Genomic DNA, 23812 nt, shown 5'->3' on the forward strand with positions numbered 1-23812 from the left:
TGGAGCCCCATGTCTCTTGAAGCTTGAAGCGTCATAAAGCAGTTTGATATAAGCAGTACTACTACCACAAGCAATAACTTGCAATCAGACTGCAGCATAATTTTTAGAAAACTAGCAATCTTTGTATTAAAGACTTCAATTAGCTGTTCCTTCAGTTACGTTTTTACACTCTTTCTATCTGGAAGTTTACCAACAGAGAGGGTGCGTGCAGGAGCAGGGCAGACTCCAGCACGCAATGTTCACCAGTGGTCAGAAATGTGTCTGTGGATGGAACAGTTAAGTTACAAATGCACATTATGTGCGTGACCAGAGCTGATATTTTACACGGTGCTTGTGTATTTGACAGCACATGCAACTAATCTATCACATACAGCATTTGAAATGTTTGACAATTCTTTCTGCGTTTACATAATACAGCTACGTACTCCTATTCTCTCCTATTCACAAAAAGCTTTTCTTCAACACAGGAGGTTGCAGGCTAGTTATATTCATAAACGTGCATGAAATCACATGCATGGTTTCATCATGGTTTCATGGCTTCAATGGTAGTTTCATCCTGACATACACTTTAAGCATTTAAGCAGAACTAATATTATTTAGCAATATTATTTAATTAGATTCATCAAAATATTGATGTTAAAAATTGAATCACAAATATTTGCACAGGGTACAAGTTGAAGCACTTAAATTTCATTATTGCTTCATATTTAAGCTAAGAGCTAAAAGAACAGTTAAAATGCTTTCATTTAAAGTAAGAAAAATCTTTTATGTCTATTTCACAATATTTGCAGTAAAAATTCCTCTTGTGGAACTTTGTATTAACTCAGCTATTTTAGACATTAACATAAAACGATGGCCAGTTACAACAGAAAAATATGATAAACATTGCAGTAAAACACTTAGATATTTATTTAAGCGTTAATGTCGAATAAATTACCAACATGCTGAATTTTAAGACTTCTCCAGATGATAGGTAACTTCAGAAATATTTAGGGCAATAATGAGAAACTGTGGTAGCATTAAAATTACTCTAAAAATACTTCAGGAAACTGTAAAAAGCATGAATATTCCAAGTGAATAGGAATGCACTACTAAGAAACAGAGGATGCTACTAGCACCACGTACAAAATACCTTCAGGGAAGAAGCTTTCTTACCAAACCACAAAAAGCATGTTTATGGAAACTACAGTAATCTGTCATGACACTAGGATTGTTCACAGAGTCAAAGGAGCTAGAACACTGTGTTCTTGAAGCTGCTGTTATGAGAAAGAAAAGTGTTTCCAGGCCCTCTTATTCAATCATAAGGTGCACAGCAGTGTTCAGAATGTCTGGTCAGAGCAACCATGACTGTCAAGGTCATAAGCAGGAATGACAGGTATCAAAAGTCAATACAGTATTCACAGTGTAAGTGTGACTGATTGCACAAGGTATGAAGAGATCTCTGTAGGCTGCATTAATTTAAAAAACTCTGAAGTGTTTTTTCAGTACAATTATCTATCTGAATAACCATTTTCTAAACACCACTTTTAAAGGATTTTGTTACAACAGTACTGTCCATGTTCCAATATTTGTTTTTATAACCGTATTCTACTCTTCCAAATTCACATTTTTTATGGTTATAAACATAAATATAGGAAAAATATCTCATCAGCATACTAATATCTGCTGTTGTAATATTTGTTCCATATGTTTCTGGATCATCTTCAACTCATGTTACTAACTGTACATATTTGATCTGAGATTGGGTTGAGCTTTTCTGTAGTTTGAAATGTCTTTTACAGATCATTTATCTTCAAAAGTTCCAAATACAGACTGGAATGCATATGAACTTTCTATTCTTGTTCTAGCTCTTGCACTTGTATTTCTTCTTGGAAACTGTGTCCTGAATTTGCTTTACTGATCTAGATTTTGCTCCTTCATTAGCATCTTCTTCTACTTTATTTAGTTTGAATCTTTTCCTAGGGTTATCATTATTTTTTAATATAATCAGGAAGCATGAGACGGAAGTATGTCCACCACTGTATGGAATCATACAAGCCACAATAAAGATATTACTATGAAATATGCAGCACTGGCCATCAGAGCCTTAAGTGTCAATATGCCATGTATTTGAGAGACACATGTATACACACACAGTATACATACATTTACATATGCATATTGTATACACACATGTATATGTATTCTGTATATACATGCACATTGTTTATATATATACTTTTTTAAATTTATTTTTATACATACGTGTGCGTGATTGCACATTTTTTCTTTTATTTTACCTCCTCCACATACAGCATCACAGTCCTCCCAGCCAGAATGAGTCCACATGAAAAGAGGCTCTGGTACTTTAGAGCTCTGATTCTCAGGAAGAGGATCTAGTGGAATTGTGTACTCATAGTGTAGACCATAGTTCTGATCATGGAAGAGCAGCACCTGCAAGATACAGAGAAGGAAAACCTACCTATGTACATAGACACTGTGGAAGATAAACTGTGAGGAGATAATCTTGAAAAATGTGATATAATGACTTAATGCCTTTCAATCTCCTAATGGATTTCATAGAAGAAATTAAAGAGAGTATCCAAAGCAAGACAGCGGGAAAAATTATTTAACTTAACGGTCAAGCAATAAACAAGCAAAGAAAGCTCACCAGATATCTGGAGGACAATTATGTCCTGTGATTTCAGTGTTCTTAAATAGAGGAGATCTTTCTTAGATGCATCAGATTTAAAACTCTTCTGGATATACCAGTCAACTTACTGCATTTGATGGATTCTGAACTGTGAAATACTTCCTCATCATGCCTCTCTCTCTGGTGGCTATCAACTCTTCATCCTCTACACTGAAACACATCAAACCCCTACTTTTCCATGGAGAACTTGGTGATTGCAATACAGAAATGGCAATGCTGTGCAATAATGAGCCAGGATGAAAACCATTTGATATTAATTTAAATCTCTTTCCTTAAGCACATCAGCTTTTTATGACATTGGTAGGAACAGTGAGACCTTCCATCCTGCCTCAACAATATAAGGACTATTCTTGGACTTAAACGCATTTTTTAGGAAGTAGGTTAATAGATCTATATATATAAGCAGGTGTACATATGTATATAAGCATACGCAGATCTCATTATCTTCAGGAGACTGAAAAAAAGATTAGTTATTATGCTATATAATAGGAATCAGGTAAAAAACCCCAATCCATATTGTCATACCAGTAAATGTAAAGGTGATGTTGTGGGACCTTTGGCTGATATTTTCTCCCATAGACCTCTCCGAATGTAATGGACAGTGGTCCCAGCAATATTGAATGTTCCTGAATGCTCTATCTTCCAGTCACTATTGATTGACTGTTTTCCAGCATCTCGAAGAGCTGCAAAATATATGAAAAAAGCCCAATATAAAATGTATCTCTTCTGTCGTGATTCGCACCTCCTTTCTCTTCCTGTGAAGACAATTTGAAAAGTAGGTGAAATCACCTAACTGTTTGCAAAGATATTTATGGATCCTGTTATACATGAACTTCAGCTGGAACATGCTTTAGAAACACTTTCTGGAAGGAATGCTTGGCAAAACTATGTGTGTTTAACATTAGCTGAAATTAACATCAATGCTTTAATGCCTGAAGAGACTGACAGGCTCCAGCATATTTCATAATTTGATCACAGAATTTATTTAAACCAAAGGTAACAATTACCTATTCCCAGGGTGGTAATTTCTATAATCATAAAGTTATGGGAAACAAAATTTTCACAAGACAACATTTAAGATCTGTGGAATTAGGCTAAATCTTAAAAAAAAGAAATCTTGAGAATTCTTTCTCCTCTAATAATTAGTTACATTACATTAGTTACATTACATTAGTGCCTATTTCTCCACCTACAAATGTGACAATACTGCTGTCATCTACACCTTTTTAAACTCTTCCACCGTATAATTTGATGCTTCTAACAAACAGAAAAAGCTTCAGTTTGTCTGATCATTTCTTGTGTTGGCCAAATTTATATTCAAAAGCATCATAAAGTCAGATCAAATCTAATTCACACATTGAGAACATAGGCTTTTACATTAGTTTTCTACAGTAAATGAAATAGATTCTTCTGTAAAGGAGTTGTAAACTTATTTAATTTTATTTTATTTTAATTTTTTATGTTCAGATCAGGTCTGAATAGTCGTGTGAAGTAGAACATACTTGAAGTCACCTTCTGGACAAGACATTTCATACATTCCTCTTCACTGAAATTGCATGTTTGGCATCAGACCTTTGTAAGAGAACCTTGACAGTTTAAGGCTTGCCCAAAATTTCTTTTTCAAAGTTGTAAGTTAACATGAGTCACTCTTATAATCATCTTCTCTCCTGTTCATATTTATACTGTTATGTTTTGTTTCTATGGGAAACAATGGCAATAGGTCTATGGACTGGCAGAAATTCAATCGCATAAGACACCACTTCTGTGTACCACTGCAGCACTGCGTTAGAAATAATAAGACTATAAAATCCATTAATGCTGTAGAACAGCTCTGTACTAAAAAAAATAGTGATTTTACAAGATTTTAAAATTGGTATTTTAGATTTAGTCATTCTGGTATTAATGGTAATTAAGTTCTATTTAGTGTTTAAACTGTAGGGCCAATCCTCTTCCCAAAACAAACGTACGTGAAAGCGCCAAGGTCCAGTTGGGTCATGCTGCTCAGATGGAGCAGCATTCTTTTTCTAGAGAGCAGCAGACCTTGCATCATTTTGTCTTGTCTTTGGAACACGCGTGCCACAGCACAGTAACTTGGGCAGAGCACTGGAATTCCAGCCCCAGAATACAAGGAGTATGCCAGATCTTGCATTTTCTGCTTTCAGATTCCTCATTTGAGCCACTGGAGTTAATCAAAGTAAGAAAGGATATCCTCAATCCTAAAATTTAGGATTGAATTCAGGCAATCCAACTTCGCTCTTGACTCTGTCATACCCCATATTGTAAGGAAGTTCATTGAGTTTTACTCCAAATAATAAACAAATTCCCAATCTACTTAGCTTTTGATAGAGGAGGATTTTCTGTACAAGGCAATGACATACAGGAAAAAAATTCAGCGCACGAATGTATCCTCTCTCAGGTTATAAAACAAATCCAGCAATACATCTACAACTAAAAAGACAGAAAAAACTCAGCCTGTGAAAACTTAATTCATCTGTAACCAAGACCAAAATTTCAGTGCTAGAATAAGGCTGCTAAGTACAAGTCTACCTCTGCAGAGCATAAAACGGCCATCACCACAGTGACAGTTAAGTGGTGGTGATGAGTGCAACATATTTTTAATCACTGCACAAGGGATATACACTTCTATTTTCACTAGGTGCAATATGCTATACAGCCATAGAGATGCAACATTTCATAGTTCAGCTATTGCATCTCCCAGTGCTCAGTGGGGAGCAGCAGTGCCTTGGTCCTGGTGATCCACTTGGCAATCTGTTTCTGTTAATCCTTTAATTTTTTCTATGGGGAAAAAGTGAAATACTACACCACTGTACTAACTTAGAATTTTTTGCTTAAGTTGAAATTTCTACACTTTACAGGGAGGTTAAGAAAAAAGGTAATTGTTCCAAATTAAGATGAAAGTTGACATCTTTCTGAATTGTGAATTTTACCTTTTGTTCTGTGCAAAATTTAATTATGCTTTCCAACAAAAGTACCAAGAGAATGTAATTTTGCCTGACCCTTATTTTTTTTTCCAGAAAATACAAAATATATCTGACATTTAATCATAAATAAGAGTACTTTCACAGGTATCTTTTGTCAAGAGCATTGTTGTTTCACCTGTTCAACCTGTTTCCATTCAGGTTATCATGCGTTCCCTTCAAAGCCATCTTAAAAACCGTAAGTCTTAAGATTTGTGTAACTTTTTGAAAATTTCAATTGAATTAAATCTTATAGGTCAGTAGTTCCCAGGATCTTCCTTATTACAGTTTTTAAAAGGGTGCAACATTCCCTTTTCTGCAGTCACTGGGGCTTTCTTAGCCCACAGGAATCTAGATAATGATTGAAACACCTTTTTTATAACTGTTCTTACAATAAGTTTTTTTTAAAGTATCCGAATATGAGCCAAGTTTTATGCCAACACTGTTATAAACAGACAGGGTTATTACTGCTAGTTTATTCTTAAAAATAAATTTCAAAATTAATAGGTATAATCTTTAGGAAATATTCTCAAATTAAATAAACACTCTTGCTACAAGTAATTCCTATGGCTGAATATTGATGAAAGAACAACCAGAGTCTCTCCTGCCTTTTCTCATATAACTTCAGTAGGAAACAAATACCTAATGCTTGGCTATATCACTGCTCATTCCTCCCCACAGGGGAGAACACATGGGACAGACTGCAACAGATCAATCAATTCAAAAAAGCAATTGCATCCTACACCTTATCTTTTCTCCTAGGATGTCACAGATCCTGCTACTGTAGTATATGCTGATATACCTCAGATAAAGAAGGTATTTCAGGTAGTCAGATACAACTCCTCTGAAGATTTGCTTCAACAGCACTATCACACAATGATGCTACTGATGTGTGCTGTAGGTTTAGTTATCATTTTAGCAACATCATCTCAGCTTCCAGATCACAGTGACTCTGGTTCATGACCACCAGCTAAATACAGAGCAGGGTATTTCATTTTGACTCCCTCTGTATTTGACCTGTGCTATACAACAGAGATCAAATATTCCCTCAGTTTAAATTAGCTACTACTTTGTAAGTCACAGCTCTCCGCGTACACTGGATGAAATTGTGTTTACAGCTATATGTCTAATTATACAATTACTAATTATGTAGTGAGCTATATTATTTGAAAACCCATAATGCTAACGTGTTTAGAGAAATGGGGTACAGAGAAATGTACAGAGAAAGAGGTACAGAAATATAGAGTAACGTACTATGCAACACAATGTTAGCATAAATAACTGTAAAAGAAAAGAAATCAGAATCAAGAATTTAATCTGTATTACATTTCACATTTTTAATCACAGTATTTTGCAGAATATTGTTTCTAATAGGAAATACATATGCTTTCTCCCCAAAACTTTCATCCTATCAAAAAATATTCCCATTTAAAATGTTACTTCTTTTCCATTCAGACTGTTACACTTTCAGACTACATCTCCTGTAAATGAAGAAAGTTTAAATACCTTCCGCTAATAAAGAAACCAAAAAAATGCAACAACACAGGTTTTAATTCAGGTAACAGACCTGTTCCTGGTTCCCCATAAAGGCTTAGCAAAAAAATACTGCAGTGAAATACTGTCTGATCCTCATTCAGACAGACAGTGAAATTAAGAAAAAAATTGATGTGACAAGCAATTAAAAGCTAATTAGCAGCTTTCAAAAATAAGCAGCAGGATTGCCGTTATTTCATGAGTGTGAAAAGCTTTACATAATTTTTCCCTTTTTTAAGGTAAGGGATGAATCAGTTTCCTACTCATAAAAAAGGGAACTGATTTCCCTAAATACAATTCCAACAGTTATTGATTTTTGCATTATTAAAAAAAAACTACAACAAAACAACTAAAACCAATAGTACAATAGTATTTCTGTTGTCCACATATGTTAACATGGTAGACACAGAGGGGAAAAGAAGGCCAACCAAAAACTAAACAACAAAAAAACCACAATTTGATTGGACACTCGTATATCCACATCTGTGGTCCACTGGTGAACACTGAAATAACTGAGATCTCTAAATCTCCTCTTATACCTTAACACAACAGATGCAGACCCTATGATAAACCAAGTCACCCATTGATAACTTAGTCTGTCATAATCAAGATTGAACATCTTCTTAATTTTCTCCATTGAATGTTCTCAATTGAGAACATTCAGAGAAAAAGTTTCTTTAAATGCAGAACTTACTTTTGAGCAGAACTAAGAACAGTGACTAAACTAGAGAATTCTTCACGTCATTTCCCTATTTCTCATACTAAGTCTCTCCCAATTTAAACTTAAGCAGGGCATGGAACAGCACCACTTATGACACTTCAGATACTCACACACTATTAACAATAATACTAACAAAGTATAGTCTCTTACATAACAGCTTCAGAACTCATTAAAGGAGAGAAAAAAACATTTTTTGATGAAAAAGAATTTCATGTAAGTGTGTAACTAAAACAAAAAAACCCAACAATGGCAAAACCAAAATACAAACAAAAAAAAATCAAAACCCAAACAAACAACTACAACAAAAAAAAACCCAAATACCCCCTTCTCCAAAAATAAAAATTCATTGTGATTAAATCTGTCTATTAAAACAGTCATGCAATTCAAAATAATGCAAATAAATACTTTTTAAATCTGATTTTACAGATTTTGTTTGACTTTGTTGGTGATTTGCTATATGTTGGTCAGTGTGGGGTTTTTTTTGTTGTCTGAGCACAAATCATTCCATGTTTCAGCATAAAACTCTTTTCGCTAGTTTTAATGTGAAATATTTTCTTTAGTGCTTTCAATATGGAAAATTGAAAATGTTGATGTATGCAGAATTTTTCTTAAATCATCTGATACATTTTTTGCAACATTTCTCTAAACAAAATGACGAGAGACGAAAGCTCAAAATAAAATCTATATGAATAATGGTGCTATAACCATTACCATTTTTTTCACTTTGTTCTTTCTACAAAATTCTTTTAGGTTTATATTTCACAGATTTTTTTTTTCACTTGGCTGGTTTTTTAGTTTTGTTTTTTTTTTAAGTCATATAAACATCTTTAGCTAACACTCTTCAGTGTTGTCCAAAACAGGACATGAATACCAAAATAGATGACATTTACCTAAATAGCTGCGAGCTGGTTTTTCTTCCACAACTTTGATTCTCCTTGCTCCTGCAGGTATCACCAAAGCTTCCACATAACCTAAACATGAGACCAAATGTCCCAAGTTAAATAAAGAAGCGTAGAAAAATTAATATTGTACATTTTTTCATTTCTTCTCCCCTAATTATTTTTTAAATGTAACAAGTTATAATATATATATACATATATATATATGGTACTGGTTTGAGGGTTCTTCTAAAATACTGAAGCAAGCTATGAAACTATGCACTATGTGTAGTATATACACCATAATATAAAACTAAAAGAGTATATGAAAGTAAAATGTAACAAGAATTAGTGAGGCTGGGCAGGCTGGGGCTGGAGCTGAAGTTGTCTCTGGACACTCAGGTTAGTGTCACTGTCACTTCCGGATGACCATAAAGGGATTCTGACCTCACTGAGTGTGGAGGCAAATGATATGGCACTATGTTTTGATTTTTGTTGTTTTTTTTTTGTTTTCTTTTTTCTTTTGCTTTGTTTGTTTGTTTTATATTTTTGCTGCATCTCCCTCTTCTGCTTTCAACACATTCAAATCCTGATACGAATGGCTTTTTAGTTATTTCCTTTATGTTACAATGGCTTTCTGAAAGTGTTGGACTAAAACATGGTGTTGAGCAGCTTGCTTTAAGACAAAGGTGAAAAGGCAATGCAGATGAAAACCGCTGTGCAAGCAAGAATGTTATAAATAAAAACCTATTTTAGCTTTGCCCTTAAGAACTTAAGAAATCGTAAAGTAAACCAAATTTTTATTTTGTGTAGCTATGTAATGTTCTATATCAAAGTGCTGAGCATCTACAACACCTTTCTGAAACACAAAAATTAAATTGCTGCAAAGAAGCATTTTTAGCTTCAATTTATTCAAGCACTAGTAAAGCTTTCTAGGGATTGCTGACAGTCTAGCTTCCTAAGAAGGAAAATACACAAAACCCTGAATAAACATGAAACTGTTGATATTCACATTAGCTGCAAAGGAGAGATGATGCATTTTAATTTCTATTAGCAGTCACCGTCTTTATAGGTTTTGGTCTTGTAGTCCTCCATGATTTGAGATCCCTGCTCTGCATTACCTTCAGCTTAAGAGATGGGCAGAGGTGAATGTCTGAAGACTATGCCTAGCTTTTATTTTTTTTTAAATGTACTACATTTCAGCCTATAATGCCATGAAGTTCTTGATTTTTAAAGCTATACTGTCTGCTCTAATCTCAGTAATTCTGGATGTGATTTATTTACTGTCTTGAAATTCTGCACATTTGCTACTTAAGAAACTGAAAGTGTAATGGCAAACAAATGCTGAAAAGAGTTGTCCAATTGCTGTTTCAAAGAAATGACTTTTCTTGGAGAGAAGGTATACATGATGCATGGCCCATATTATTAGGATTTTAATCCTCTGTCAATAGTAGTGTGCTAGTCAATTGTGCTCATTCTAAGAACAGATCACAGCAGTATCTGAAAATCTCATGTTCATTGTGCATCAGAAAATCTATTTGATTTTTGATAAGTGAAAAACAATAAATAATGAAAATATCAAAGAATTCTTAATATATTTGGCTTTATCTTCTCCCACTGCCTAGATGGTTTAGTGGCTTTACTTGAGGTAACAGATCATAGTTTAGACATTTTATAGAAAACTAAATTATAGAATAGTTAGGGTTGGAAAGGACCTTAAGATCATCTAGTTCCAGCTCCCCTACCATGGGCAGGGACACCTCACACTAAGCCATATCACCCAAGGCTTCATCCAACCTGGCCTTGAACACTGCCAGGGATGGAGCGTTCACAACTTCCCTGAGCAACCCATTCCAGTACCTCACCACCCTCACAGTAAAGAACTTCTTCCTTACATCCAATCTAAACTTCCCCTGTTTAAGTTTTAACCCGTTACCCCTTGTCCTATCACTACAGTCCCTAGTGAAGAGTCCCTACCCAGCATCCTTGCAAGCCACCTTCAGATACTGGAAGGCTGCTCTGAGGTCTCCACGTAGCCTTCTCTTCTTCAGGCTGAGGAGCCCCAATTTTCTCATCCCGTCTTCATATGGGAGGTGCTCCAGTCCCCTGATCATCCTCGTGGCCCTCCTCTGGACTTGTTCCAACAGTTCCATGTCCTTTTTATGTTGAGGACAGCAGAACTGCACACAATACTCCAAGTGAGGTCTCACGAGAGCAGAGTAGAGGGGCAGGATCACCTCCTTTGACCTGCTGGTCACACTTCTTTTGATGCAGCCCAGGATACGGTTGGCTTTCTGGGCTGCGAGCGCACACTGAAGCCGGCTCATGTTTATTATCTCATCAACCTACACCCGCAAGTCCTTCTCCACAGGGCTGCTCTGAATCTCTTTTTTGCCCAACCTGTAGCTGTGCCTGGGATTGCTCTGATGCAGGTGTAGGACCTTGCACTTGGCATGGTTAAACTTCATGAGGTTGGCATCAGCCCACCTCACAAGCGTGTCAAGGTCCCTCTGAACGGCATTCCTTTCCTCCAGCGTATCAAGGGAACCACACAGCTTGATGTCATCAGCAAACTTGCTGAGGGCACACTCAATCCCACTGTACATGTCACTGACAAAGATGTTGAACAAGACCGGTCCCAACACCGATCCCTGAGGGACACCACTCGTTACTGGTCTCCAGCCGGACAGTGAGCCGTTGACCACAACTCTGCATGCACCCATCCAGGCACTTCTTTATCCACCGAGTGGTCCACCTATCAAATTGATGTCTCTCCAATTTAGAGACAAGGATGTTGTGTGGGACAGTGTCAAATGCTTTGCACAAGTCCAGGTAGATGACGTCAACTGCTCCACCCCTGTCCATCATTTCTGTAGCCCCATCACAGAAGGCCACCAAATTGGTCAGGCAGGATTTCCCCTTAGTGAAGCCATGCTGGCTGTCACCAAGCACCTTGTTGTTTTTCATGTGCCTTAGTATGCCTTCCAGGAGAATCTGCTCAAGATTTTACCACGCACAGAAGTGAGACTGACTGGTCTGTAATTCCCAATCTAAACTGTAAGAATTTATGATATATTTGTTTCAGAGATTTTTTAAAAATCAGACTCTTCTATGAACTAATGTGCCGTAAGAGAAGACAAATTAGGTAATTCCTTATAATCGAAACAATTTGCAATTAATTAAAAATACTCATGCATTCTTATCTTAAATGTCTTGCTATCTTAATGAAAGTGGATCTGAAGTCCTTGTGAGGAATGACATAATTTAAAGAAGTGCAGCTTTTTAAAGTTCCCAGTGCTCAATGTAATCAAACAGCTACTGGTTCTCTGATTATTTGAGATAAACAGACTTACCTGCTCCTCTGGTATGGTTAAAATCACCTTTAATAACTTTGCATGACTTTCCATTGCCATTGCATACACCACAATGATCTTCACGAGCCAGGGATCCTAATATACCATCACAGCCAAATTTCTGTGGGAGAAGAAAATAAAGCTATTATGACAAAGGCCATGTCTTTCATAAAGTTGCCTTTAGTGGCAGGAATCTCACCCTTTTGCAAGACACCATAACTAACATGATCTAGCTACGTGTGGAATGAGAGCTGCACTAGTTCATGTAGAGAGATCGCTTCCATAGTATTTTTTTCTGTGATTTTATGTAGATTGTTGCATTCAGTCTGCCTATATGGTTGCCTAAGTCTATCAGCTGTTCTCCAAGGGTAAGACAACCACATCCCCACCTCACCCTGGGCAGTACACACCTCACATGCCCTCATGCTCAGATACTGCAACATGTGCAACTCTACCTCTTTCTACTCAAAATATAGGAGGTTCGTAGAATCATAGAATAGTTTGGGTTGGAAGGGACCTTCACAGGCCATGTAGCCCAATCCCCCTGCAATGAGCAGATCAGGTTGCTCAGATCACTAGTTCCAATTGATCAGGTTGCCCAGAACCACATTCAGCATGGCCATGAATGTCTCCAGGGGTGGTGCATCCCATATTTCACCACCCTTGTAAAAACTTTCTTCCTCAAATCCAGCTTGAATCTCCCCTCTTTTAGTTTAAAACCATTACTCCTTGTCCTATCACAATAGGCCCTGCTGAAGTCTCTCCTAATTTTTCTTATAGGCCCCTTCTAAACATTAAAAAGTCACAATAAGGTCTCCCCAAAGTCTTCTCTTCTCCAGGCTGAACAACTCCAACTCTCTCAGCCTGACACCATAACAGTGGCACTTCATGCTTCTGATCATTTCTGTGGCCCTTCTCTGAGCCCTCTCCAGCACGTCCATATATTTCCTGTGCTGAGGATTACAGAGCTGGATGCAGTACTCCAGGTGGGGTCTCACAAGAGCAGAGTAGAGGGGAGAATCACTTCTCTTGACTTGCTGGCCTCACTCCTTTAAATGCAAACCAAGATGCGACTGGCCTTCTAGGCTGCAAGTGCACATTGCTGGGTCACAGTGGTAAAGTGTTGTGTAAGGTCAACCTAATGCTTTTGAACCTAAACTTCAAATAGAATGTAAATGTGTCTGGAATACGTAATGTAAATTATGTTCTGTTAAAAAACAGTTTAAAACAAATTGAGTTTAACCAAGCACCTCCACATCATTAAATTAGACATATTTCTATCAATAAATGTGAATGGTAGGTTGATGGTAGGAATATAGTTGGTATATGGTGGCCTGATATGAAGTAAAAGCCTATCAAAGTCTGGAGAAGTCATCACAGAGTAATCTTGTGCACTGTATAAATACATCTGATGAAACCAATTAAACTTCAAGGCTCTTTGATAAAGAATCAATAAAAAGCAATAAGATTTCAAAATACTGATTACAGTGTAAGCATTCAAAAAACAACTGGTTCTCGACCCCCCCCCTCCCCCCCGGTAAAAAGGGCCTATATATCATCTTTTTGATTACACCTGCAATTGTTACATGGTGAGCTAAAGCCCCAAAACAGCAACTATTGAAAAGTATTCTTTTCTCATGCACTGAAGTCACTCTGGAAAGGATGACTATACCTACGTGTATGTATTTGCATGTGTTTATGCATGCATGCATCTATAAAATGATTTGTTGAAGTTATTACAGTATCTAGCAATGCTGGTTTTGTGTTAGAAGTTGATTTTTTTACTTAATTCAATGTATGCAGTGAGAAGCAGACAGAGAAAAAAAATAGGCCTGCGGATTTTTATATAGAATAATTTCCATATGATACACTATGAAAACAATAAAATACTGTGAACCAAATGAATTCTGAGTGTGAGTAACAGCATATGTACTCAGCTTTAATTATCTGCTACTCTGTTATTACTATTATCTGCTACTCTGGCTCTTTGGTAATTTATTTAAACGTAAAATTTTGAACTCCTGAAAAGGGCAGAATTAGATATATATGTACAGTCCATGGCAAAATTTCCAAACCTGCTGAAAGCTGAAGTTTACCTTACAAGATCAGCTTAAGTATCCTTATCATCACAGATACACATTTCCCAAGCTAACCCATCAGCTCCTTCACGCACTGCGCTGAAGTGAAGTTAGCTTAAAGCATTTCAATATGCCACAAAAAGAGACATTCAGATTTGCCACACATATTGCAACATGCTATCACACATATGTGTAACAAACTCATGTCCCAGCATACGTGAGACTGTGTGCCTAGATTTGAAACAAGTAATACATACCTGGCATCTACCATCTGCACAGACATCTAACCCATACTGGCCACAAGAAGTCCCATCCATCACTTTTTCTGTTAAAAGAATGGGTTGATCCTTTCCAGCTGGTGAACAGAATAAAGCACATGGCTTTTCTGTGGTAGCAATTAATAGAAAAAAAAACACCAAATTTGTAAAAGATCACTTAAAAAATACAGAATTATTCAACATTCAACATTATTTTTAAAACTGATATTTGCTTATCTGTGTGGCATAAATCTAAGTTAGTATAACAAGCTATCTTAGATACAGTGAAAACAAAAAGATTGTGATCCTTTTCTCAGCTGTTTGAAAGACCCAAGTTCTTTTTCCTGCTAGAGCTTACTGGCACTATAAACTTGCCTACACAGTACTCCTGTCATGTTCATTGTTGCAATTAAGAATATGCACATTACAGCTGTGGAATATTTTGATTGTAATCTATAGTTTAATTCTACTATATATTTGGAAGATCATGAATATTTTTTAACAAAGAAACTTAACACTTTCCAGATTTTCTAAATATGCAAGTCAAAGAGAAAAAAAAATCAGTAGCTGAGACACCCTAGGAAGAAAAATACACAGATTTAAAAAGTCCTCATTAAAAAAAAAATTATAGAAAACTGAACTGCATTCTTTCTAACATCTTTACCAAGGTCAGGCAATTTTCTGCTACATTTCTAAAACATTCTGCTAATTTTTAATTTTAAAAGGGAATAAAAAAGTAACAATATCCTATGTATCCATGTATTCCTAATGGTCATCACTTACAAATAATGAAATTTGCTTCAACACTGCCAAGTACTACCAAATAAAATGAACTGTCTCAGTGGTTAACTGAGTACAGAATGACGTGATTTTTTTCATATCTTTATTCACAAGTGTAAAACTCAGAAGTTATTCCTACATCTCTTGCAGATTTTTGAAAGGATAGACTCAATCCTGAACTTGAAACTGATTTCACTTGGACACAATCTATGCCACTCTGACTTCATATTCACTTCTAGATTCCTGGAGTACATTTTTATTAGTGAATTAAACAGTTCCAGGAAATATCCATGGGCACTGGAATTCTACTGTCTAAACAGCTGAACTGTAAAACAGTGTATGCCACATTTTTTTGCATGTGCTAACTAGCACTAGCTTGGTCTAGACTGGAAATTGCCATCTGAAAAGGACCATTTCCAAAAAGCAGTTTGGATGTCACTGTACTTTTTAAAGAAAAATGAAGCTGCAATGTACAGACAGCTTGTGTGCCAGCTGACTTACACATCAGAGTGTTCTGGGCACATTTAATTTACTAAATTTGACACAGCCTCTGGGTATCTCTAGGGTACTGGTGCAAACAGATGTGATTTCTTTTGCCAATATGTGAAGCCAGTTAGACACAAACCATCTCCAGCTGAGAGGCCTAAGTCTTTGCCTGATTTTGTGCCCTCTGCATTCTTGTTAGACTCCTTAAATAGTAATCCCCAACTTCCCTGGAACCTTTAAGGATGTTTCAGCATTTTTGGAAGTAATACAAAATTAAAAATGTAAGCATTATTTTAAGGACAATAAACTCAAAAAGACAGTAACTCAACAACACAGGACAACTTCAACAGACCACAGGAAACCTCATTCAAGTACAGCAACTATTCTGGACACAGTGCCCAAGTGGTGTCTGCTAAAGACTAAATGAAAGTAATTAAGGATTTGGGAACAATGTATTTCTGTAATACTGGAACTTTTTAGCTGATGTCCACTTCTATTTCTCCTGAAGGACGAACTCAGAACAATAGTATCTCTCAGAGCAAAGTTAGGTGAAAGCAACCATCCATCCATAGTGCTTAACACGTGTCAGGAGCGTGTCAAGATTTTTCATCGAATGACTGAAGCTCTCAAAGTTGGGCTGAAAATTTTTGATCCCTTAGGATATAAATCATGTGTTCATGTGCTAACATGAAATTTAGTAAAAGGAACAAAAACTAACTCACTAGATAAGCACCTGTAAAAAACTGGAGTTCTTACTATGAAAATGAGCTAATATCGAAGCCTAATGAAGAGTCTCAAAAGTTTTCACTTGGCACCTTGAGAAAAGGCTTAAAAGAAAATAATCAGTCCTTGTTTAGCTAGACATATATTAAGTTCTTGATAAGAAATTCACAGTTTTCAGGATTCTGAAAACAGTTATCTTAAAAACTATGCCTTCTAATGGTTTCTGATAATTTGTTGTAAGAGTTAAATATAAATGGCAATAATGTGTGACAACACACACCTACAGTACTCCTGTGTCATTCCAGGCTCTTCTTTAACACCAGTTGCTGTGCTTTTGCTGATTTCTCAAATTAACTGTTCTTATAACTGAAGTTTTTCTGATGTTTTCTTGTTTCGTTGGGTTTTCTTGTTGTTTTCTATTTTTTGTTGTTGCTGCTGTTGTTGGTTTTGATTTTAGAGTAAATAAGTCACATAAAAATTTAGAGAAAATTCAGTGGAATGGCAGTTATTGTTCACATTCCTAGCAAGAATTTGGGTATAATGTTTTGTTTTGTAGTTGCTGATATTCTACACCAACATTACCTTTGCAGACACTGTAAGTTCAACATCACTGTACTCCTAGTTGAGCACGCTCCTAATGGTATGGTATCTAAGCAAGTTTGTTACACTGAAGCATGCATGCAGTATGCCTGGACTTTGCATGAAACAGCTTTTAGGATTTATAGAAAACTTATCTAAGTATGCAGCACGCGTTACATATGGACTTATGCCAAAATCAAACACCGGTATGTGAAATACTCAAGTGTTACACTAAATTTGGTATGTCCTTCCTTAAATATAGAAGCTTACAATATCTGTATTGTCTTTTTAGCTTTGTAGGTAGAAGTATAACTGAATCATGCAAGCTTGATGATTTAGCATTCCTCTAGAAAGCTATATTTCCGAGCCACTTCATACTTCATTTCTGATTAAACAGGATCAAACTGACACTGAATTTCAGTTCAAATGTAGCAATTACACATCAAGGACAGATTCAATAAGAATATAAGACAAAATATTGAGGACATGTAAAAATTCCACCACATCTTGTCTATGAAATAAAAACTGCCAAAAATCTTTGGCTTGGGGTTAATTTGATTGCTTGCTTTAGTCTTTATTTTATCTGTATTAATCAGCAACAATAGCAACAAGATATAAGTCTTATGAGCAGATGATAAGAATGTGGTGATGATTTATACTTACCATCGTCAATGACAGCATGCCACTGGTGCACGTGCTTCTGATAGGAAGATCTGGCACTAAAAGCCTGACACTGCCAGTCCCTGAAGGCAGGCACGCCAGCAGGACAAGAAGGATTTTCACATACTCTATACTGCATTGTTGGACCATGACATTCTCCTTCAAGACCTGAACTAAAAAAGATGGCATAAATATAATGCTTTATTGTTTGAAATGCTTTGTCAAACTGACAGCACAGTTTATCTATGCTATACACAAATTTAAATAACAAATACATTTTGTTGACAAATAACATTAAAAATTCACCCACAAATAAAATCAAAGAACAGAGCATGTTTGGCTTCTGTTTGTACTGGTTTCATTACATACAAATAGTCATGGGTGCTAAACCATAATGTACACTTGACCCCAAAGAAGCACTGGTACTAGTAGGAGCATTCAGTAAAGAGAACTTCAACTGCAGTTTTGATATAGTTCAGGTGAATTTTCTCTAGCTGGACAGAGTCAAAGGTGCCACTTGAAAGGAAGCAAGTCCTGCTGGTTTGCTACCTCTCCTTTTTAACAAGTGTGGTGTTGCAAAGTTCAGACAACATATCTTGTTTCTTTTTGGTCTCTCCAGTTGTGCTTGCAGCTCCTAATGAACAAATTCAAAAGAACTGAGAACTGCAGAAACTGGAGATAATTATGTGTAACCTTGCCTGGAAAAATGAATAAGTGAAAGCAAACTTGAGACACCATAAATTCTAGAAGTAGCTTTTAGGCATACAGCTGGAAGTGGCACTTAGGTGGCAGGAAATATGAAAGCATTCTGCACATCTAAGGCTTCTGTTAGACTACCATGGTTTTGTATAGCCATATCCAAATTTTCCTCACATTTCATTATGCAAATTTATCTTTTTTAATCCTTCCGTCTTTCCTGTCATATTTTTTCCCCAAATCTGTTACTCTTTCCTCTTTCTTCATTTTTCCCTTTGCTCTATTATTTTCTGAAGTCATCTACTCTGCCCTTACTTGCCCTGCACCATTCCACTCCCCTCCTACTATGCCTTTTCCTATTCTCTCCCCTTTCCTTCTGTCTTCCCTTTTCTTCCCCTCCCCTTCCTTTTTTCCCCTTCCCTCTATTCTTCTTCTGTCCCCTCCCCTCCTCTTCCTTTTCCTCCTCCCCCCTCTCCTTTCTTCTCCACTTGTCTTCATTACTCAGCTCTTCAATTCAGAAATTATGAATTTAGTTTTCCATTGTTTTTTCAGGTGAAGCTTAAAAAGAAAGCTGCATTTTCCCATTACTATTATCTAAGTTTTTGACAGAAGCAGAAGAAAGCATAAAAAGTATTACCATGTAATAAAAAAATCCCAACGACCAACAACAAATACCTATTCTCTTAAGTGTTCTTCAGTATTGATAAAAAATTGTTTATGTATAGGACAACTTTATCTTGACAGGCTTCTGTATTCATAAGATTTAAATTCTGTTCAGAAATTCTGATGAACAGCAATGGAAACCTGAACTTCTTTTTACCCAGGGCATTTCCGTTGTCGACTGCTGATTCCACTGTTGCAAGTACGGCTACAAGGGCTCCAGGCACTCCACTCCCCCTCCATATGCTCCACAAAAGAGGTCCGATTGATACACTCTCCAGCCTTACACTGCTAGGTGAAAATTCAGCTCTTAGGTAAAAGAATCAAGTCATATGCAAAACAATTCACTGGTCCACAATCACACAGGAAGCATAACATAAACATTTTATCCAATATATGGTTTGAGCCAGGTATGTTTTTTTCCTATTGTTGCTGAAACCTTTTTTTTTTTTCTATCTTAGTAAATAAGAAAGCCAGAGACCTTTTTCTGGTCCCAAAACCATGCTGGCCCTTTTATTTGAGACTGGGCACTTCTTAGGAAAGCGCTGCTGATCTAGCCCAAAGCCACTGCAAGGATCATTCTCTAGCTGAGCTGTAAAAATGATCACAGCACAGTGTTCAGGGCTGATCTCAGGACATGTTTGGTTCACTGTTACAGTGAACTACAATTACAGCTCCCACATAACTACCAGCAACTGCATTGTCACTGATCATACAGTGACAATTTCAATTGAAAGAGATATCACAAGTAATAGAGAAAATTATATTTTATTCACAACTTGTATTCAGAGAGAGAATAGAAGCCTTAATAAGCTAGTGTTGAGAAAGATGAAAATTTTTGGTATTTATTTAAATCATAATAATTACCTCAATAATCTTGTTAGCATGTATCATTTTGTAGGACAACTGTAATTTCTCACTCAAAAATTATCCAATCAATATTATTATGCTCTGTAAACTATATCCACATCTAGTATAAGTAATCGTAAGTCTGCAGAAACTACTACTTTAACAGCTTATACCAGCTGAATACCCATCCCACATATTACAGAATTTCAGCTATTGCAAAACAGTAAGGCTACGAGTAAACAATGAACACTTATGTCATTAACATCAGCAATTTAACCCATTTCTCTTTGAATTCTGAATTATTTGTGAATTACTGTTATCAATGGATAGAGTTCATGAAGAAGTCTCGTATTTCAAGCAAACCAAAACATGCCACCAATGCAGTCAGTAAAGGCTTTTGCAATTTTTAGAATTGCCGTCATATTGTCTGTACTAAATACTTATCTGGATATTTTAAACTTCACCTGCAGTTTCAAACTGCCCTTATCACTTGGATTGGAGAGGATGTCAGTGGCCTGCAGAGAACCAAAACTGGGACTGATAAGACTCTGGTCAGAAGTCATACAGAACTTTGCCAAAGAATTCGTGATCAGTGACCACAAAGAGCTGGATGAGAATTACATCAAGAGTGAGCTGAAGAAAGCCGGGGGGGCTAATTATGATGCACAGAATGAGTAAACATACCAACCTCCTGGCACCATCACCTGGGTCTGACAGGGGGAGGAAAGACACAACAAACCAACAACTTGGAGATGAGGCAACTGAACCCCCTAGCTTTCTGTGTGTGCACACAAGAACTCCCTTTTTCACATATGATGGACTTTCCATTCCATATCATGAAACATCACTCTTGGGGTGTTTTTCTCTTTGCCCCATTTTTTTACTCATAACTCTGTGGGTGTTCTCACATCTGTGGAATTTAGGTTTGTATCTCCTTTTGGTGTTTTTCAGCATTGTGTTTGTAGAGGCTTGCCATTGTGTCCTTCTTCCTGTGCATGCATGCCTGTGTCATTTATCTGGGCTCAAACCTGGTTTCTGAGGGAAGAAAGTTTTGGGGGAGTTCTAAACATCGATTAATTTTTCTAAATTTGTTCAGGTTGATATTCTTGGGGGTAATGCTCTTTGCTCTCCTGTGCTCAGATCAACTTGAGCCAACTTCACTGAAACGTTGATTAAATTGTCTAAGTTTAAATGTCCAGCTGAGATGTACTCTAGGTTACCCTGCTCTTACAGGGGGGTTGGACTAGATGATCTTTTGACGTCCTTTCCAACCCTTGGGATTCTGTGATCAGTTGATCTCTCTTTTTTTTTTTTTTCTTAAATCATGGCATTACAGTGATGCCATAATTATATCACAGATTTTGTTATGCTCTTGTATGTTTGAGACCAAAAATGTTTGTATTCATTTAAAGATACTCCTTCCAATGTAATGGCAACATGTTTCTTCTCTAGACATTGCATCTGCCTTATGTAGACTCTGAGGGATGCTTATAAGTCCTTGACTTAAAATCAACCATGCTGGACAGGCTGTGCCACTGAAATTGCCCTCTCTCCAGAAGGTCCTAAGAGGAGCAGAATGCAACAATACTCCATGTCTATGGTATCACTAAACCAAAACAAATCCACTGATTTGTGTAATTTGCAGCTCATCTTGGATAGATAATACAGTAAAAAAGAAGAATAATCCCTTCTAATCCTCTGAGATGTTTCAGTGATGTCTGCTTAGTTTTTTACTGCTAGACATAAATAAGAGATCTCTGAGCCTGGCAGAAGGCTCAATGAGCTGTTTGAATGAGAATCGGTACTTTGTCTTAGCAGTAACTATTTAATCCCTGCTAGCTAAACCCTACAATAAAGAGAAGAGTGTTACCTTCATCGTTGGACTTTCCTATGACCCATGTCATTACCCATAACATTCTCACAGTTAGAATGAGTCCTCTGCAATAAGTTGCTATTATCTCTGTTCACAAGACATCCATTAATACGCAAAATGCATATTAATCTTGGGTGCCCAGTTCACCATGGCAATGGTTTCACAGGGAAAATTTTGAGTAGTCTTAATAAGAGGTACTACTTTCTCAATCCATATAATGGATGTTAGTCTCAATGTAAAGACTGCGACATCAAACAAAAGGCTTGTCCCTGACTTTCCAGATATTGGAAAGAAACATCAAGACAGAATATCAACTACGCACATTTATCAAAATTAAAAGTTTGCAGCAAGTACCAGAATAAGCCCTGTTTTTCCTTTAGTATGGAAAATGGTATTATCCTAACATTTTATCTGTCAGTTTATAGATTTGTTTACTTTTGTAGGGTGATGATGACAGTTCTGGTGAAGGTAATACAATTCAAAGAGCAAATCACTCCTGTGGGAGACAGCTGTCAGCACAATATTATGAAAATCCCAACATATATCCATGCTTCTCTCTATTATCTGTTTGTGGTTATTTATTTTTATTTGCAGTTAAATAAACAGATGACAGAGATTATTCAAACAAAAAAGCTCTTGAAGGACATTTCATGTAAGTCTGACTTTAGGTGACCATTTACTTTGATTGCATACTTGTAATGATATCACTCTTTTACATGCACTGGCACTACAAATGTTGATTTACAAAGTTTATCACTTATGATAAACACACTCGGTATCAATTCCTCTGGTGAGATGATTCGTAAATCTTAAATCATAGCTGAGAACTTTGTATCTATCTTTGAAAGCGTATGTTTCTCTTTACAGTAATGGCATTCCATTCATAAATAGGATACAAAACCAGAACAAATTTGAAATAAAATCATATAAGCACCAAAACATCTGTGGCTTTGGCTTTTTTTAAATTACTGTTTTAGAGAAATGTACTTCTAAATCATATCTATATCATACAATATGTAATATGTAATACAGAATGTATCATATATCATATATATAGTACAATCAACTATATACATATGATTTTTATTATAATTGAGGTAAGCAGCAAGAACTTTAAACAAATACAAAGACCTGTTCAGCTTGTTTCCTTAACTGCTATGTGTTCAATATTATTTATATTGCTTTTCCACCAGAAACATACCTTTCCAGTGTCACAGTCTGTTCCATCCATTGGTGGATCCAGTTTAGTTTTGCATTCCTTCTCACTTTCCACCTTACACCATAACCCAGTGCAAATAACATGCTGAAAACCAAACACAGATAACCACAAAATCTATTTTATGCAAGACTTTCTGCATGCAATCTACTAAAGTTGTCATGAAGTTAACAGTTTGATGGTACTGAAGTACATTTAAAGACAGGTCCAACATGCACAAAACCCAAACTGCACAAATTCTGCTTAAGGCTTTTACTAATGATACTGCTCTAGCTCTTCCAAGATCCCATTGTTCAACCATTTCAATGACTGCTGCTATCTTACTTCATTCCTGTAGAAATACCTCAAGACAGCTACCAAGTTTGATATTCACAATGAAGACACTAAGTAAACTGAAAAATCAGGGTGAAATATTTTTGCTGGGAAAAAGAGAAGGCAGATGACTGCAGTAGTTGTCAATGGTGAATTTCAGAATTGGAAAGAAGAGTTGTTCATTCTGTCCCTCTTCATCAGCATCAGAACATCATAGTTTCATGTTCCTCAAAAGCAAGTTGAGCCTTGAAGAATGCTGGCTTACATTACCCCAAATTTCATAGGCAGCTTTCCCTATTTTCCTCTAAAAAGACCTCCTTCTCCCATAGTTTTCAGTCATGACTTCATTCTCCTTGCTGTCTTTACAGTAAACTGGGTGGAAGAGTACAGAGGGAATGTGAAGCTCAGTTGGGCTGTGAATGTTATTGCATGTGCAGACTGATTCCCTACAAATACATATAATATTCCCAAAGAGGGGCAAGAAGGAT

General features: G+C 36.4%; 1 protein-coding gene across 2 annotated transcripts in view; it reads right to left on the reverse strand.

Annotated features, from left to right (window-relative positions):
* The window catches only part of ADAMTS19 (ADAM metallopeptidase with thrombospondin type 1 motif 19), a 148273-nt gene that overhangs the window by 29066 nt on the left and 95395 nt on the right, over window positions 1-23812 (reverse strand). Inside the window, exons 11-18 of one of the 2 annotated variants that reach the window (XM_031054344.2) lie at window positions 22998-23099; window positions 19235-19362; window positions 17722-17891; window positions 14491-14618; window positions 12156-12276; window positions 8815-8895; window positions 3218-3375; window positions 2280-2433 (exon numbers count right to left, since the gene is read on the reverse strand). In XM_031054344.2, the coding sequence (XP_030910204.2) occupies window positions 2280-2433; window positions 3218-3375; window positions 8815-8895; window positions 12156-12276; window positions 14491-14618; window positions 17722-17891; window positions 19235-19362; window positions 22998-23099 (1042 nt within the window). Of the gene's footprint in view, window positions 1-2279; window positions 2434-3217; window positions 3376-8814; window positions 8896-12155; window positions 12277-14490; window positions 14619-17721; window positions 17892-19234; window positions 19366-22997; window positions 23100-23812 lie in introns of both variants that reach the window. The other variant, XM_031054343.2, reaches the window with a different exon arrangement.

The sequence above is a fragment of the Melopsittacus undulatus genome, chromosome Z (genome assembly GCF_012275295.1).
Source record: "Melopsittacus undulatus isolate bMelUnd1 chromosome Z, bMelUnd1.mat.Z, whole genome shotgun sequence".
Classification (NCBI taxonomy): domain Eukaryota; kingdom Metazoa; phylum Chordata; class Aves; order Psittaciformes; family Psittaculidae; genus Melopsittacus; species Melopsittacus undulatus.